The sequence below is a fragment of the Pinus tabuliformis genome, chromosome 1_2 (assembly GCF_031772625.1).
Source record: "Pinus tabuliformis cultivar Carrire ecotype Pingquan chromosome 1_2, CPIR1, whole genome shotgun sequence".
NCBI classification, from domain to species: domain Eukaryota; kingdom Viridiplantae; phylum Streptophyta; class Pinopsida; order Pinales; family Pinaceae; genus Pinus; species Pinus tabuliformis.
Genome location: NC_142298.1, coordinates 1,316,030,563 through 1,316,045,804, shown reverse-complemented (window position 1 = coordinate 1,316,045,804; position 15,242 = coordinate 1,316,030,563). Strand labels below are relative to the sequence as shown.

The 15,242-nt window shown below is 38.6% G+C and overlaps 1 protein-coding gene across 1 annotated transcript in view; it reads left to right on the top strand.

Annotated features, from left to right (window-relative positions):
- The window catches only part of LOC149211063 (transcription initiation factor TFIID subunit 5-like), a 354,672-nt gene that overhangs the window by 93,289 nt on the left and 246,141 nt on the right, over positions 1-15,242 (top strand). Inside the window, exons 3-5 of the mRNA XM_089396888.1 lie at positions 10,158-10,236; positions 10,363-10,460; positions 10,597-10,653. Of these exons, the coding sequence (XP_089253014.1) occupies positions 10,158-10,236; positions 10,363-10,460; positions 10,597-10,653 (234 nt within the window). The remainder of the gene's footprint in view (positions 1-10,157; positions 10,237-10,362; positions 10,461-10,596; positions 10,654-15,242) is intronic.

Below are 15,242 nucleotides of genomic sequence, written 5' to 3'. Positions count from 1 at the left end.
GTTTTACCTTTACTACAGCAGTGCTATTTTTCAGTTTTAGGACAGCAGGATGTCATTGGGATTGAGGGTGGAGGATAGACTGGATGGGCATATAAATTACAGCGTTTGGAAGAAGAGAATGCATAGTATCTTTGAGGAGGCAGAAGTCTGGGATATCATGGTGCATACCACACAGAACCCTGTTATTGTGTCTACTGATGCTACTCAGTTGACAACTTATAATAAAAAGAACAACAAGGGTAAGAGGCTGATTCTAGACGGAATCAAAGACCATTGCATTCCTCATGTGAGAGGAAAGAGCAATGCCCATGAGATGTGGACAACATTGTCCAATCTCTACTAGAGTACCAATGAGAACCAGAAGATGGTCCTGAAGGAGAAGCTGAAGAACATTAAGATGGGTAATGATAGTGCAGCTGGATATCTCACAAAGATTACTAATGTGAGAGATGAGTTGGCAGCGATTGGAGAGGCCATTCCACCCACTGAGTTGGTGCGGATTGCAGTGAATGGCCTCCCCCGTTCATGGTTGAACTTTGCTGATGGGGTTTGTGCACGTGAGACCCTTCCCACATGGGAGAGGTTTTGGGATGATTGCATTCAGACAGAGATCAGGAAAGGTCAGCTTGGGGCAGCCAAGCCAGTTGAGCAGGATGAGGATGTAGCACTGGTGGCAGGAGGCAAGAAAGGCAAAGGTAAAGGTAAACAGGGGAACACACAGAAGGACTATTCCAAGGTGAAGTGTTGGAATTGTCAAAAGATGGGACACTATGCAGTTGTGTGTCCGGAGAAGAAGAAGAAGAAGGGGAAGAACCAGGACGTGGCAGCTTCAAAAGAGATTGAGGACTTTGCTGGTCGTTTTGACCGAGAGTTTGCGTTCACTACATGTGAGTCCTCTAGTGCAGGATCACCTGCCACACAGGTTCATAGGGAGCATGCTTTTCCCTCGATTAGCGGAGCATCTTCAGGTATCTGGTATGTGGACAGTGGGGCTTCACGTCATATGACAGGAGTCCGTGAGTACTTCTCAGAGCTTTCAGAGAGGCACTGATATTGAGGTAGTACTCGGTGATGACAGAGTTGTTAGAGCAGTCGGGGTGGGGACAATGACATTTCAGAGGGAGTCCAAACCTCCCTTGAAGGTGTCAGAGGTTCTTTATGTGCCAGGGATGAGGAAGAACCTCATATCCGTCTCAGCTTTGGAGGACAGAGGATATGAGGTACTGTTCAGGGGAGGACAGGTGTTGATGTATCCCAGGGGCACTCCAGCTGATTCAGCTAGAGTGATAGGTGTACGCCATGCAAAGGTGTACAAGTTTGCATTCCAGCCCCTTTTGGCATTGAGCAGTAGTACCAACAACAGAGCTAGCAGTTCTGAGCTGTGTGAGATTTGGCACCGCAGGATGGGACATATGTATCATGGAGCCTTGAGGACATTGCGGGAGATCACTATAGGTGTGCCAGATTTCAGTACTGATCACTTTGATACTTGCAGAGGTTGTGCGATGGGCAAGTTTGCCAAATCCCCTTTTCCCAGCAGTGACAGCAGAGCGACGGGGATACTTGATTTGATTCATTCCGATGTGAGCGGTCGGATGTCTCATGTGTGCAGACTGAAGAAGGCCCTTTATGGCCTGAAGCAAGCTCCCAGAGCTTGGTACTCCAGGATAGATACATATTTGCAGGGGATGGGTTTCACAAAGAGTGAGGCAGATCCGAACCTTTACTTTATTGTGATTGGTGAGGAGCCTCTCATTCTGGTGCTGTATGTGGATGACTTGATCATTACAGGTGCAGAGAGACTCATAGAGCACTGCAAGAGAAATCTTGCGACGGAGTTTGAGATGAAGGACATCGACTTGATGCATTACTTTTTGGGTTTGGAGGTCTGGCAGGAGGAGGGGCATTTCATCTTGGGGCAAGGGAAGTATATTGTGGACATCCTTAGCAGATTCCACATGGAGGATTGTAGACCCATGTCGACACTGATGATCACCAACTGGAAGAAGCTTCATGCTTCAGATTCCGAGTTGGTGGATCCCACATTGTACAGGCAGCTGATTGGTTCCTTGATGTATTTGGTCAACATAGACTAGATATCTGTTTTGCAGTCAACACAATGAGTCAGTTTATGTGTGAGCCTAGGAAGGTTCACTGGGTGGCTGCAAAACACATTTTGCGGTACTTGCAGGGGACAGTGGATTATGGTTTGGACTACAGGCAGGGAGATGGAGTGAGATTGGCAGGATACACTGATTCTAATTGGGCAGGTTGCGCTTCTGATAGGAAGAGCACTTCAGGGTGCTGTTTTGGGTTGGGTTCAGCAGTAGTGTCATGGTTCAGCCGGAAGCAGCAGTCAGTAGCACTGAGTTCAGCGGAAGCAGAGTATATGGCAGCCAGTCTAGCTAGTTGTGAGGCTATCTGGCTTCGCAAGATGTTGTTTGACTTATTTGGTCAATCGTTGTGACCTTCAGTGATTTACTGTGATAATCAGAGTTGCATTAAACTCACGGAAAATCCAGTATTTCATGACAGGTCAAAGCATATCGGGATCAGATATCATTTCATGAGAGATTATGTTCAGAAGGGAGCTGTGAAGCTTGAGTATATTTCCACTGATGAGCAGGTTGCAGATATTCTTACCAAAGCCTTACCACGGGGCAAGCATGTCTACTTCAGAGACAAGATGGGTGTGGTGAGGAACACCTTCCTCGGTAAGAGGGAGTGTTGAAATTTGGTACTGGAGGACAGGTGGTTCCCTTAGGCTTTGATCTTTGGCCTAGGGAAAAGTGTTCAAAAGAATTTAATTTTTCTCCTAAAGTGACTTTATAATTTTATAAAGTTAAATCTAATTTAAAAGTGACTGTAAGTGATAAAGTTACTAAGTCTAATTTTAAAGTGACTTTTATAAAGTCAATGAAAAATTAGAAAGAAAAAGTGACTTTGGAAATAAATGACTAAGTGGGTCTTTATTAAAGTGGGGTGAATTAAAAAATAAAAAGTGAGATTTAAATGAACATTTAATCTCAGCCATTGATCTAAATCTATTTCAGCCATTGGATTTAAAGATCACCCAAAAGTCACTTGGATCACCCAAAAGTCACTTGGAGTTATATTAAGGGAGGAAAATGAGGAAAAGATCACATTCGATTCAATTCTTTCATGAGCAGATTGAGAGAAGGAGAGAAAGAGAGCAAGGGAGATTTCTGGGCGGTGTAACAACTGCAGAGTATCATCAACGGTGTATCAGCAATAGCAGCGGTGTATCAGCAGCTGTGTATCAACAACAGCAGCGGTGTATCAGTAACTGTGTATCAGTAACAGCAGCGGTGTATCAACAACAGCAGCGGTGTATCAACAGCTGTGTATCAGCAACAACAGCGGTATATCAGCAACAACAGCGGTGTATCAGCAGCTGTGTATCAACAACAGCAGCGGTGTATCAGCAACGGTGTATCAACAACAGCAGCGGTGTATCAGCAGCTGTGTATCAGCAACAACAGCGGTGTATCAGCAGCAGTGTATCAACAACAACAGCGGTGTATCAGCAGCGGAGTATCAGCAAGGCTGAGATAAGTTGTAAAAGTATGTTTGCTGATTTTTTTGCTAAACATTTCTCTTACTGTAAAAAGGCATTTTCCAGAAATAAAGAAGAGCTCTCAAACTGGTTTTCCCCAAGAGTTGTAGGGGGTTTTTCCAGGGTCACATTGACCAAAAATCTCAGTGTTTAAATGTGTTTTAATGGCTGTTTATTACTGCTGATTTTTATTTCTGCAATTTCCAGCGTTCTGTAAAATTTCCAGAATTTGTGTTTTCAGCAAATTTATTTTTTTCAGCTTGTTAAATGTATGGTTATGGGAAAGGGCATTTAACTATATGGGAGAAATAAGGAGAAACTAAAAACCGGGGTGGGAAATGAAAATTTTTTACATGCAATAGATTTTAGTGTTTATTATTATTAAGCAGTAGCAAATTCTGAATACATCTCTGAATACCTCTCCGGTTATTCAGTTACAGAGAGAAATACTGACAGAAAGATTTGTGAGATTACCTCACAAAATCACCGAGAAAATCCTGGTTGATCCAGACTCTGGATGAAGTGCCTTTGGCAGGCCCTATGCTGCCTTTGGCAGTCCTCACGCAGTCCCTGCGTCAACGTCTCTAGCCATTGCGTCACCCAATTTGCTGATCGATTCCACACATAGTGTTGTGGTGAGTTACATTAGAGGAGGTGTTTACAGGGAAGGGACTGGATGTGTCACATTTTCAGATATTTGACAGCTTGGTGCACTACCACGCACCAGCAGAGAAAAGGAAGAAGTTGGAACCAACAATAGAGAAGGACATCTTTGTAGGCTACAATGAGACATCCAAGGCATACCAGATATATAAACCAACACTTTGAAAAACAATCATCAAGAGAGATATGAAGTTTGAGGAGGGAAGGGCTTTGAGTAAGTCCTTAGAGCATGGGCATTCTATAGTGTAGGAGGAGAAGCAACAAGCTCCCAAGTAGGATGAGTAGACTACAACTATGCATGTTGATGAGCATACTATGTTGATTTTCTAGTGCTAATTAGACAAGCACATTTTTTAACAATTGATAATTACTTCCAATGATATATGATATTAATTTAGCATACCCTAGAACATCATTAAGTAATTACACTAAGAAAATTCAACTGTAAATGCAATAGAAACAATAAAGATCTCAATAGAATAGCCATGCACAATAGACACCAGAATTTTGCCCTGGGAAACTTAAATTCGGGAGAAAACCCAACCATATTTTCTAAGAGAAATTGTTCAGTTCAACAAAATTACAATATGATATTTACAGGTCAAACTTGGTCAACCTAGACCAAAATTACAACATTGGTTAAACCTACTCAAACAGACCGAAATTTGGCCTTTTTCAACGACAAATCAACTCGGTCAAACTGCCCAGAAATACTCCGTTAACGTTGGTCAAAGCTTCAAAGTAGTAGAGAAGTCAACACAGGTCAAAGGGCCTAAATTTGCCCTGAGGCCGACTCGGACATGTGGTCAAGTAGCTTGCGGTTAGCTGCGGTCAAAGTGCCTAGAAAGAGGTCCGAATTTGTATGGTCGATGCAACCTTCTTCGCAGTAAAAAAACTCATCTAGAATTTAGTCAAAACATTAGCCAAACAATAGTTCGATTCTTAGTCAAAATAGGCAGGTCTAAGATGGTCAACGAAACTTCAATATCTTTGTCAAACCTCAAAGGTATTCCTATTTATCTCTCATGTGTGAACAAAAGAAATTGAAATTTTAATTCTGTTGCAGCTACTGCTTATTATTCTCCTATCTATTTAGATTATTTGTTTTTAGCAAAATACTTGCGGCAAATATTGAACAAAACATTGCTGCAACTTCATAGAAAAATAATTAACCACAAGAACTGAGAAAATTTTGCACACACACAAATAATGAACACCAGTGTTTTCAGACAAATGTCCTTGGAAAAACTTCGAAGGGAAAACCAGTTCTGCAGATGAGGGTTTTAGTTATTAAATTCTTCAACGAACATATTACAATTCGACATGCAAGATTGCAGGACCATGAGCACACCTCTAGTCACAAATTGGAGGAAGGTGGATGCATCCAGATCAGAGCGAGTAGATCCCTCACTTTAGCGACATTTGATTGGGTCACTGATGTATTTGGTAACCAAACGCATGTTTGCACTTAACTCTTCGAGCTAGTTTATGGTTGATCCTACTAGAGTGCATTGGGATGCTGCCAAGTGTGAAAATGTCTGAATATAAATCCTACTGTAGTGATTAATATTATTTCTTCTACTTATTATCTCAAAAATAAGTTATTCACAATGTTCTTACAACAAATATCAAAATATATTCTATTGCATCCTTCACAATTAAATTATTGCAGAAAGTAAATGTAAAGAAAAATACTGGCACAAATACAATCACAATGACACAGTTATTTTTGGACAATCGTCCCCGGAAAAACCCAATGTGGGAAAACCGGTGCAACAGATAAGGGTTTCTTTATTATTCTTCAACAAATTTTCATGTACAAATTACAACCAGTAAAACAGGAGTGAGAAATTTTACAGACGTTTTTTGCCAAATTTCTGATCCAGGAGAGGTACTCCTTTGCCCCAGAATCCTTCTGCGTCCCTCTGCGTCCCTCTGCGTCAAACTTCTCACGCTGGCCCTACTTCTAGCTGCTCACGCAGGCTCTGCATCAATTTGCCTCTGCGCTGCCTCTTTCTGTGTCACCCTGTTATTGCTCTGCGTCTTGCTGCCTTGCACTCTCAAAAGATGCTGATGCCCTCTCTTCCTTTCTCACCTACAACTCTCCCTCTGATTTGATTTTCTCTTGCCGAACTTCGACCAGTGAGAAAATCGATCTTCTTGGTTTACTGAGTATCTGCCTCTGGTGTGTTCTCCAAGTGCCCATCAAGTCTCCTCTTATGAACCTCTCGTTGATCGATAAACGACCCGGATTAGATTCTAATCAATGGCTAGGATCATATTGACTTGATCTCCGCCTTCTTCTGGAAGTGTCTCCCTCAATTTATATTAATACCCATTAATTATTTTAATTTGCTAAGTTTAGACTTAGGGTCCCATTAAAAATAATTAATTATTTTAATAAAACTGTCTCTGTGTGGAATTTCCCAAAATGATTTCTGGGTATTGGAGAATGCATGTGTCTAAGTCTCCCTGCAAATTTTGAGACTTAGAACACATCCGATGCTACCAGAAATCAACACCAAGCACATATTGAGATGTCTTGGGCCCTAGGGGGACAATATAGTTTGGATTGTGGTATAGACAAGTTGATGAGATGAGGCTTGAGGGCTTGACTGATGCAAATTGGGCAGGGAGCTCAACAGTGAGAGCACATCGAGATGCACATTCAATGTTGGATCAACAACTATTTCTTGGTTCAGTCGGAAGTAGAGATTAGTTGCATTGAGCTCAGCTGAGGCCAAATACATGGCTGCCAGTTTGACAAGGTGCAAAGCTATTTGGTTAAGGGAGCTTCTTGTGGGCATGTTTGGGATAGAGTTGGAGCCCACCGTGATCCACTGTGACAATCAAAGCTGCATTAAATTCTCTAAGAATCTAGTGTTTCACGATTTCTCAAAGCACATTGACATACATTATCATTACATCATGGATATTGTTTAGAGGTATAGTTACACTCTAGTACGTTCCAATAGAGGAGCAAACAACAAACATTCTGACCAAGGCCTTGCCAGGGAGTGGATTTATTTATTTACCTCAGAGAGAAGTTGGGTATAGTGCAAAACACCTTCCTCTCTAAGAGGGAGTGTTGACTGAAGTAGAGAAACAAGGGTTTTGCTTGCCTAGGTTCTAAGGCTAGCAAAGGGACATAAGACAACCACTTTAGCAAAATATTAATTTATTTAACTACTACCTAAAGTTGGACTTATTAAAAATTAAAGATCCTAAGTTAACTTATGAATTAATCTTAGCCCTTCATCAAGATTTAATCTCAGCTGTTGGGAGTGACGTTAGTGTTGAGGTTGAAATTTTAAGAGGAGATAGAGTGAGTAAGTGGCTAGTTTGATGAGCACAGAGAGTGTGTGTTTGGCTAAGAAGAGAAGGGTTTTTAGCAGTCAGCAAGCTAATCAGGGATTGAGAGGTAGGAAGGAAGAAGCTGAATAGCCTTATCCTAGCTCAGAGATAGCGTGGTCGTATAGAGAGTGCAGTGTGCAAGGATAGATCGACCTATGTGGCCGTACAATGCGCACTGTGCGTAGAAGAGAAGATATGCGCATCTGTGTGCAGAAGAGAAGATTTGCACAAGCCTTGCGCAGGGGTTGTCTTGCTTTTGATTCAGATTAGTTATTGAGTGGAGTTTGCTGAAGAAGGGAAGCATTCCCTTGCTGTATAAATCTATGGAAAATCTATTATTTGCTGAGCTAATAGAAAATACACACAGTTGCAGGTTTTCCCCGGAGTTGGGGTTTGTTGGGTATATCTTGTATTCTATGTGTTGAATGGGTTTGTCTTCCGATTTATTTATTTTTGACTGTGCATGCCAAGTTAGAAAACTTAGTGTATTTGTAATTTAAATCTCTACTGTAGCAATGGTTTGACTTTCTGGTTTTACACTTAGAAAATTGTGAATCAATTATTGGGTTTTAAGGAAATCTAACTTTGCTTGAGTGAACAGTACATTTTTACTAGGGCCATGAACGAGGAGTTCAACAGTCAATGCCATTAACATTAAGGTACATAGAGGGCTTGGTGCTCTTGATTAAATGCTTGTTCCATACCCTCATAAATGATAGAACCTAGGGGAAATGTTGCAAACATGCCAATCTTGAAGCCCTGAATGATGTTAAGTCCCTTGAATTTGGAATGGGATCCAAAATTCATATGAAGTCCACTCTCAATCACCTTGAAATATTTGTTGGTAATGCTAAAAATTGAAGTAAAAGTTGACATTCTCCTTTACTTTTCCTCTTCTATCATCGTTTATTTTTCTTTTCCTACCATCTCATTTTAAGAATTTAATATTACAATTAATTACTAGAGTTAATTTTTTTGATTTAATTTAAACTTTTTTTTGTTCTTTTTTTTTTTATAAATAAATTTTATTTTTAGTGATTTCTAAGTTCTAACCATTGTCGTATAGTGCCGTATGGAACCAGTTGGTTCAATGATTTAAGGCTGGTTCTATATGGAACCAACCATTTTTATTTTAGAACCCTGAGTTGGATCTATATGGCCTTGAAATTGGGTGGATTGGCTGGTTTTGTCAGTTCCGGTTCAGTGCTGATAACATTGCATAAAATAAGAACATGTTTTCTTAAAAATAAACAAGGAGGCAACCCCACATGGATCGGTCTACAATACAAGCATGTGCATGTGTCAAACTAGAGTTTATCCAAACCCCAAAATGAAGTACCCTCAAAGCATTATCCTCCTTGGGCTCAATGTCCCTCCTCCAAGATGGTGTGCTCTGCAACAAGTTGTTAGTCTAACACTCCTTCCATGGTGGTTAGTTATCCAAGTGTATTCATGCAAGGTCGACCTCTTTAAATTGTGTGCTATGTGTTATGTTATCTCATGTGCCAAAATCTGCTTTAATGTGTACCAATGTAGTGACTAAGCTCCAATGCTCCTCCTCAACATATGTGTCTATCAAATATGCTCCTTGACCCAAACATCCTCAAGTCAAGTCTCCAACCTGTAGAGTGTTCTAAGCTTTAAGGTCTAAGTGCTCTTCTTTGAGTGGCCTTGCGATCCTTCTAATTAGTTACCTCCTGTAATCAATCAACTGCTTTCCCGACTGTGTCAACCGAATTGCTTTTCATTGTGTCGATGAGCATAACAGCCTCCTAGGTAAGGGTGCGATGCCAATACTCTAACCAAGGTCAAACATCCATGCAAATTAAGGCATCTATATGTCCATGAAGCATTACTGTTGGGTTAGGAAACAGAGCACTCTCCTACCAAGATAAAAAGACCTTTGGAGTAACCCTAAAAGCTAGCAATTTGCTGCATATTAATAAAACTATCTTAGCCTATCTTATCTATTCTGAAGATCATGTCTCATTTCTTGCTTTTCTTCACCTTCTAGGGTTCACCTTTTAGGTTTAACCCACTTCTATGTTTTATGTCATTTCATGCTGCTATTTGTACTCATTTTCATCTCCCTTTTGAGGGATGCTTCTTGCACCCCATTTTATTTGGCTATAATATCTTGCTGTAACATCCAGTTGTTTGAGTTGTTTTGTCTTTTGAGGACATTAATATAAAGTTGATTTCATTTACGAGACAGTATTTTGACTAGCATAGAATGAGTCTTAAACTTACACGCTCTCTGAAGCTTAAGAGTCGGAGGTTTCAATTTTCAATTTGGATTCATATTTTAGTTGTTGCTCAGATATTTGCCTGTGTTTCTTATTATTTGGGAAGAATGTTTTGCTCTTGATAAGAAGTTCAGGTATCATTCTTCTGATAAGATTACATATTTTCTGATGAGGACTGTGCTTCCCGGTCAGTTTTTGTTACTAAGTTGATGTTTTTTCCATGTTTCAGCTTGATAATTTCATGTTAAAAGGGAATATGATGGCCTTTTCCAAATTTGGTGCATATAAATTTATGTTACTATTAATTCTGCTTGCAGCATGAACTACTACGTGTACTTTATCCAGTTTTCATCCACTGTTTCATGGACCTAGTGGCGAAGGGTCACACTCAGGAAGGTATGTTGATAACTGTTTCGATGTTATTTTCCTATCTCAGCAAAATATCAAGAAAAACTTGCTAGTGAATTATGGTCATTCAGCAATAACTTAGTCCTGTTATAACATTTTAATATTTTATGCCAGCTCGTTCATTCTTTCAAAGTTTCCGGGAAGACCATGAAGCCCTATATCTTCATGACTTGCAAAAGTTGGAAGGCGTTCTTTCACCCCAACACTTGGAGGTAGCTAAAATCTGCTATTTGGCAATTCACTTTATATAGTTAAGGCATTGTTTTCATGGATTGACATTATCATAGGTTCTATTCATGCATGCTATGGAAAGGAAGCAATTCATCTGTACTCTGATTCTGACTGCAGGAGATGGAATTTGCTCACTCTTTGAGACAAAACAAAGTCAACATCAAGATGTGTCAGGTACTCATAGAAATAACGGATAATAGTTGATATAGGAGAAAATATCTGACATAAAAAGGATGAGGAGTTGAAATCCATATCAGACAAATGATTATATAATTGATAAATGAATGAACGAAATGATGTTTACAGTGACCCTTGTGAGGGTATCCTTGTATGCATTGAATAGTCTCAAATGTGAGGGGTGGTTGTAGAAATTTCTCAGAATTTGGAAAAATTCAAGATCCACAAATTTCGCCTCAGCTTAGAGGTTTTCCGTATTTTTACCTTGTGAATTTTAGCCTTTAGGGATGTTATGAAATGTAGTATAAAACAACAGTGGAAAAGATATATTTCACTCTCCAACAACTTACTCTTTTAGCCAACCCAACAAATATGCCAAAGTGCCTTGATAAGTTTCAGCCCTTCTAGGGCAACCTATCATGCATAAACAAGATCTGGAAATTCACTTCTAGAGTAGATATAACAGCAGTAAAACAACCCTTTAAGTTTTCAATGATACTGTCAAATCACTCAATAAAATTTCCCTTTACAATTGTTAAATCGGCAAGATATATATAGCTGTATGTAACAACACACGAAGAACATAGATGTCTGAAAATCAAATCTGGAATTACACAAGTGTTGGACAGCTGAAAACTTCATTAATAGCTTAAGATGAAGATGTTGTCTCTAAGCTTCAAGACTTTCTACAAGGATAATGAAACACTAGAAACTCCAAGAGAGAGAGATATCAAGTACAAATGAAGAGTCAAGAAAGAGAAGGTGACTAGTGCATTCCTCCCCTAGGTCACATGTTGCACAAGAGTGGGATGAGAATGAATACAATGTTATGTAAGTAGAAAGGACTCTCTCCTTCCTATATATGTATATATGAAAGGTAAGGGAGGCCAACAGTACAATGTGGGCCATGTCCTTACAAGCAACCTACAATAAAAGCTCATGTGGGATTACACAAATGAAACTCTCCACTCCATTGTACACATGTCATGATGCAAGGTGATGTCGTATGCAATACGAGCTCCTAGATGGTGTATCTACTCAAGGCGTGTCCACACATATCCATCCCAAGACCACATAGACTTCACTCCTCTTAAGCCATGTACTACATTGGGTCAGCTGCTCCTTCAAGAATTCCATTGCAACTCGAGTGTGCTCAAGCCAAATCCAAGCCAACAACTAGGAATCGAAGTTACCCCATGGCATATAGGGCCTAATGCCCTCGTCCAAGATGCACAATGCTGCTACTCCTAAGTAGGGTCTTCTTCAAGTGAGTGAACCTCTCCATGTGGTCACACCTAAGGGCGTCCACCATGCAAACAATATAACTCTAACAACCTAGGGAAGAATGCCAAGAAAGCACCCACTTAAGGTCAAGCAACCATTGAGCAAGTTGTCTCCATTGTGCAAATCCATCATGGAGCATCTTCCATTTGCCAATCTCTCTCTAACTATATAAGGGCTTAACATACGCCATTTACCCAAAAACTCCTGACTAAGTATTATTTAATTAATCATTATTATGGTTATTATTATGTTCATAACATTGCCTTCCTCTTCAAAAAAGCTTTGCCCTCAATGCTTATTGTTGACAAGGCATGCCATTCGTTCCTTTGTTTTGTGGTCTCTTCGCATCTTTCAAAATTCTTTGAGATTATACAAGATGATAGGATCCTCTAAGTTATAAACAAAATTGTCGAGCTGAGAATGGATTTGACCATCCTAAATCAATCTTCTGTGGAATCTTGTGGTTACTGGTATTAATTTTTATCATAAGACTGAATTATGGTGACATCGATATTCTTGGGAACATAAGTAACTTGTTTCTGATCCGAGTGACAAGGATATGCAGACTGATTGAGATGGTTGCTTTTATCATCTGGGTGTTGATAAGGAGTGCTTGTGATTTGATCTCCCCTTAACCTGTTTGTGGTGATTTCTTGGTTTACTTCAAGAGCTGATGTTGTTGAGTTGATTGTTGGATTTCCTCTTGGACTTTTTGTTGTTTGCATTGCAACTTCTAAGTATATCTTCACTTCAATTGGATTTGGATTTGTTTGAATTGTGAAATTAATGGGATTTGTGTTGGTTCCCTTTTATTCAACTTGGACTGCTACATCTCAAGAGTTTGATGCTTCTTTTGTGATAAGTTCTTCGAATTTGTTCTTCAATGATTTCTTATCAATTTTAGGTTCTTAATTTGAGTAAGCAGATTTTTTAAACATGAAATTTCTTCAAATTTTGATTCAACTTCATTTTGATGCTCAAGCTTCTCTTCTTTTAAACATTTGATTTGTTCTAATAGTTTTTTATTAAGGTTTTTTAAGCCCAAATTTTATTCTTCCTTCTCCAATAGATTCTTATTGAATTTCTTCTTGAGACATTCCTTTTTTCCTTCTAATTTTTACTTTGTAGCCTTGGACTTCTTGACCTTCTCAAGTAATTTTTGACTATGGTCCCTTAGATACAAAATTTTCTTGTCCTTTTTTTTTTGACTTGCTGTAAAACATATATTTGAGATCTTTGTTTCTTTTTTGATACCTTGTTTTTATGTTGAAGTTTTGCGAGTTCATATTCTAATCCTTTTATTTGCATCTGCGCATCACCTTGACATTTTTCCATAATAAAGTATTTTCCACATGTTGGACAACCACGTTTGTGATTTTTACATATGACGGAAACATAAATTCTATTTTACAAAAAATGACATTTAGTCCAAAACGTTGACTTATTTATGGAGCTCATTTTTCGTTTAAAGTCCCCTTTATCACTTTGATTGGAACTTTTTGAGTTGAATTTGTGATTCTTTTTTAATTGTCCCCCCTTTTTTTCAATATTAACTATCGTTTAATTTTTATAATAATTTATATTTTTCTCTCCTTTTATAATATATCACCTTACCAACTAAAAAGGTTAATTGAATAATTGCCTTGTAATTACCTGAAGTCCACTAATATAATGTGACTCCTTTCCCCTATGGTGATATAAAAACTATTTTTATAATAAAAACTTCAACTATATATACACACACACACACACACACACTTAAATCACTATTGCTTAAATAATATATGATCATAACTTTATACAGATTAATGAAGTATCGTGATTGTATGGAAAGGTACGATTAGATTGTGCCGTTTGAATTCCCTATTAGTAAAAGCACGCAACAACTAGGTTGTTAATGGCCAGTAGAGTCAAAGAATGCAACCACTAGACTTGGCAAGATGTACGCAGGGGGAACATAAAACTTCACCAACAATCACAGGACAGACACAACCGCTTTATAGAAGGGGGGGGGGGGGAAGTTGGTTGAGTGATCCGCTCGCAGCAAGACAACAGTTGCAGGCGGATAGGGAAAACCAGCAGTCATTGAGATCGAGGGTTGGACTAATAGCAAAAGAAATCGTAGCGATTCAACACAAACTGATGGCGGACGAGAGGGAACAATGGTTTGTCAGAGGCAAAAATAGTCTGTCGGCAACGGTTTTTTTTTTAACTTTTTTTTTTTATATAGTTTTATGTATATATATATATATATATTTAATACTATTTTTGTTTTATTTTTGATCCTTATATATATATATATATATATATATATATATATATATATGGTCACATATTGTATTTATATGTAATATCTTTGTAAATAATAATGCAATTCACATCTTTCACTTTGGTTTGCACTTTCCAACATATATATATATATATATATATATATATATATATATATATATGTATGTATATATATATGTATGTATGTATATATGTATACATATATATATGTATATATATGTATGTATGTATATATGTATATATATATATATGTATGTATGTATATATGTATATATATATATATATATATATATATATCTATGTATGTATATGTTGGAAAGTGCAAACCAAAGTGAAAGATGTGAATTGCATTATTATTTACAAAGATATTACATATAAATACAATATGTGACCATTGGATTCATCTTCCAAGGTCTCTTGGACTCCCTTTGATGGTTCACCTTCCACACCATAACCCTTAGCGGATTAGGTGTTCAACATTCTCCACCTTAATCTGAAGGGGTGTATATGACTCCAAGAAAAGACTTGAACATAATGCATGTCAACAAATGGCTGAATGTGCTTTCTGAAATGGAGGTTTTGAAGGAAGACCGCAAACCCAAAAGGTGGTAGAACTCTAGGCTTCAACCGGCAATGGTTTAAGGATGACCACCAACACTGGAACGCTTAGTGCAGTTCCTGTAACTATTCCAAATCTGGCTAGAAGCTGAAGTCTTCTGCTAGAGGAAGTGCTCTTTAATGCTTTAAAAAGGGAGACCATTGGCTTCTCAACTTGGAACGTTTGATGCAGTTCTTGGAACAATTCCAAATCTGGCTGGAAGCTGAAGTCTTCTGCTAGAGGAAGTGCTTCCTATTTTTCTTGGAAAAGGGAGACCATTGAGGTCTCAAGTTTCAAGCAACAGTGGTTTAAGGCTAACCACCAACTTTGGAATGCTTAGTGCATTTCCTAGAATAGTTTTGAATCTGGCTAGACGCTGAAGACTTCTGCTAGTGGAAAATGCTAGTTTGAAGAC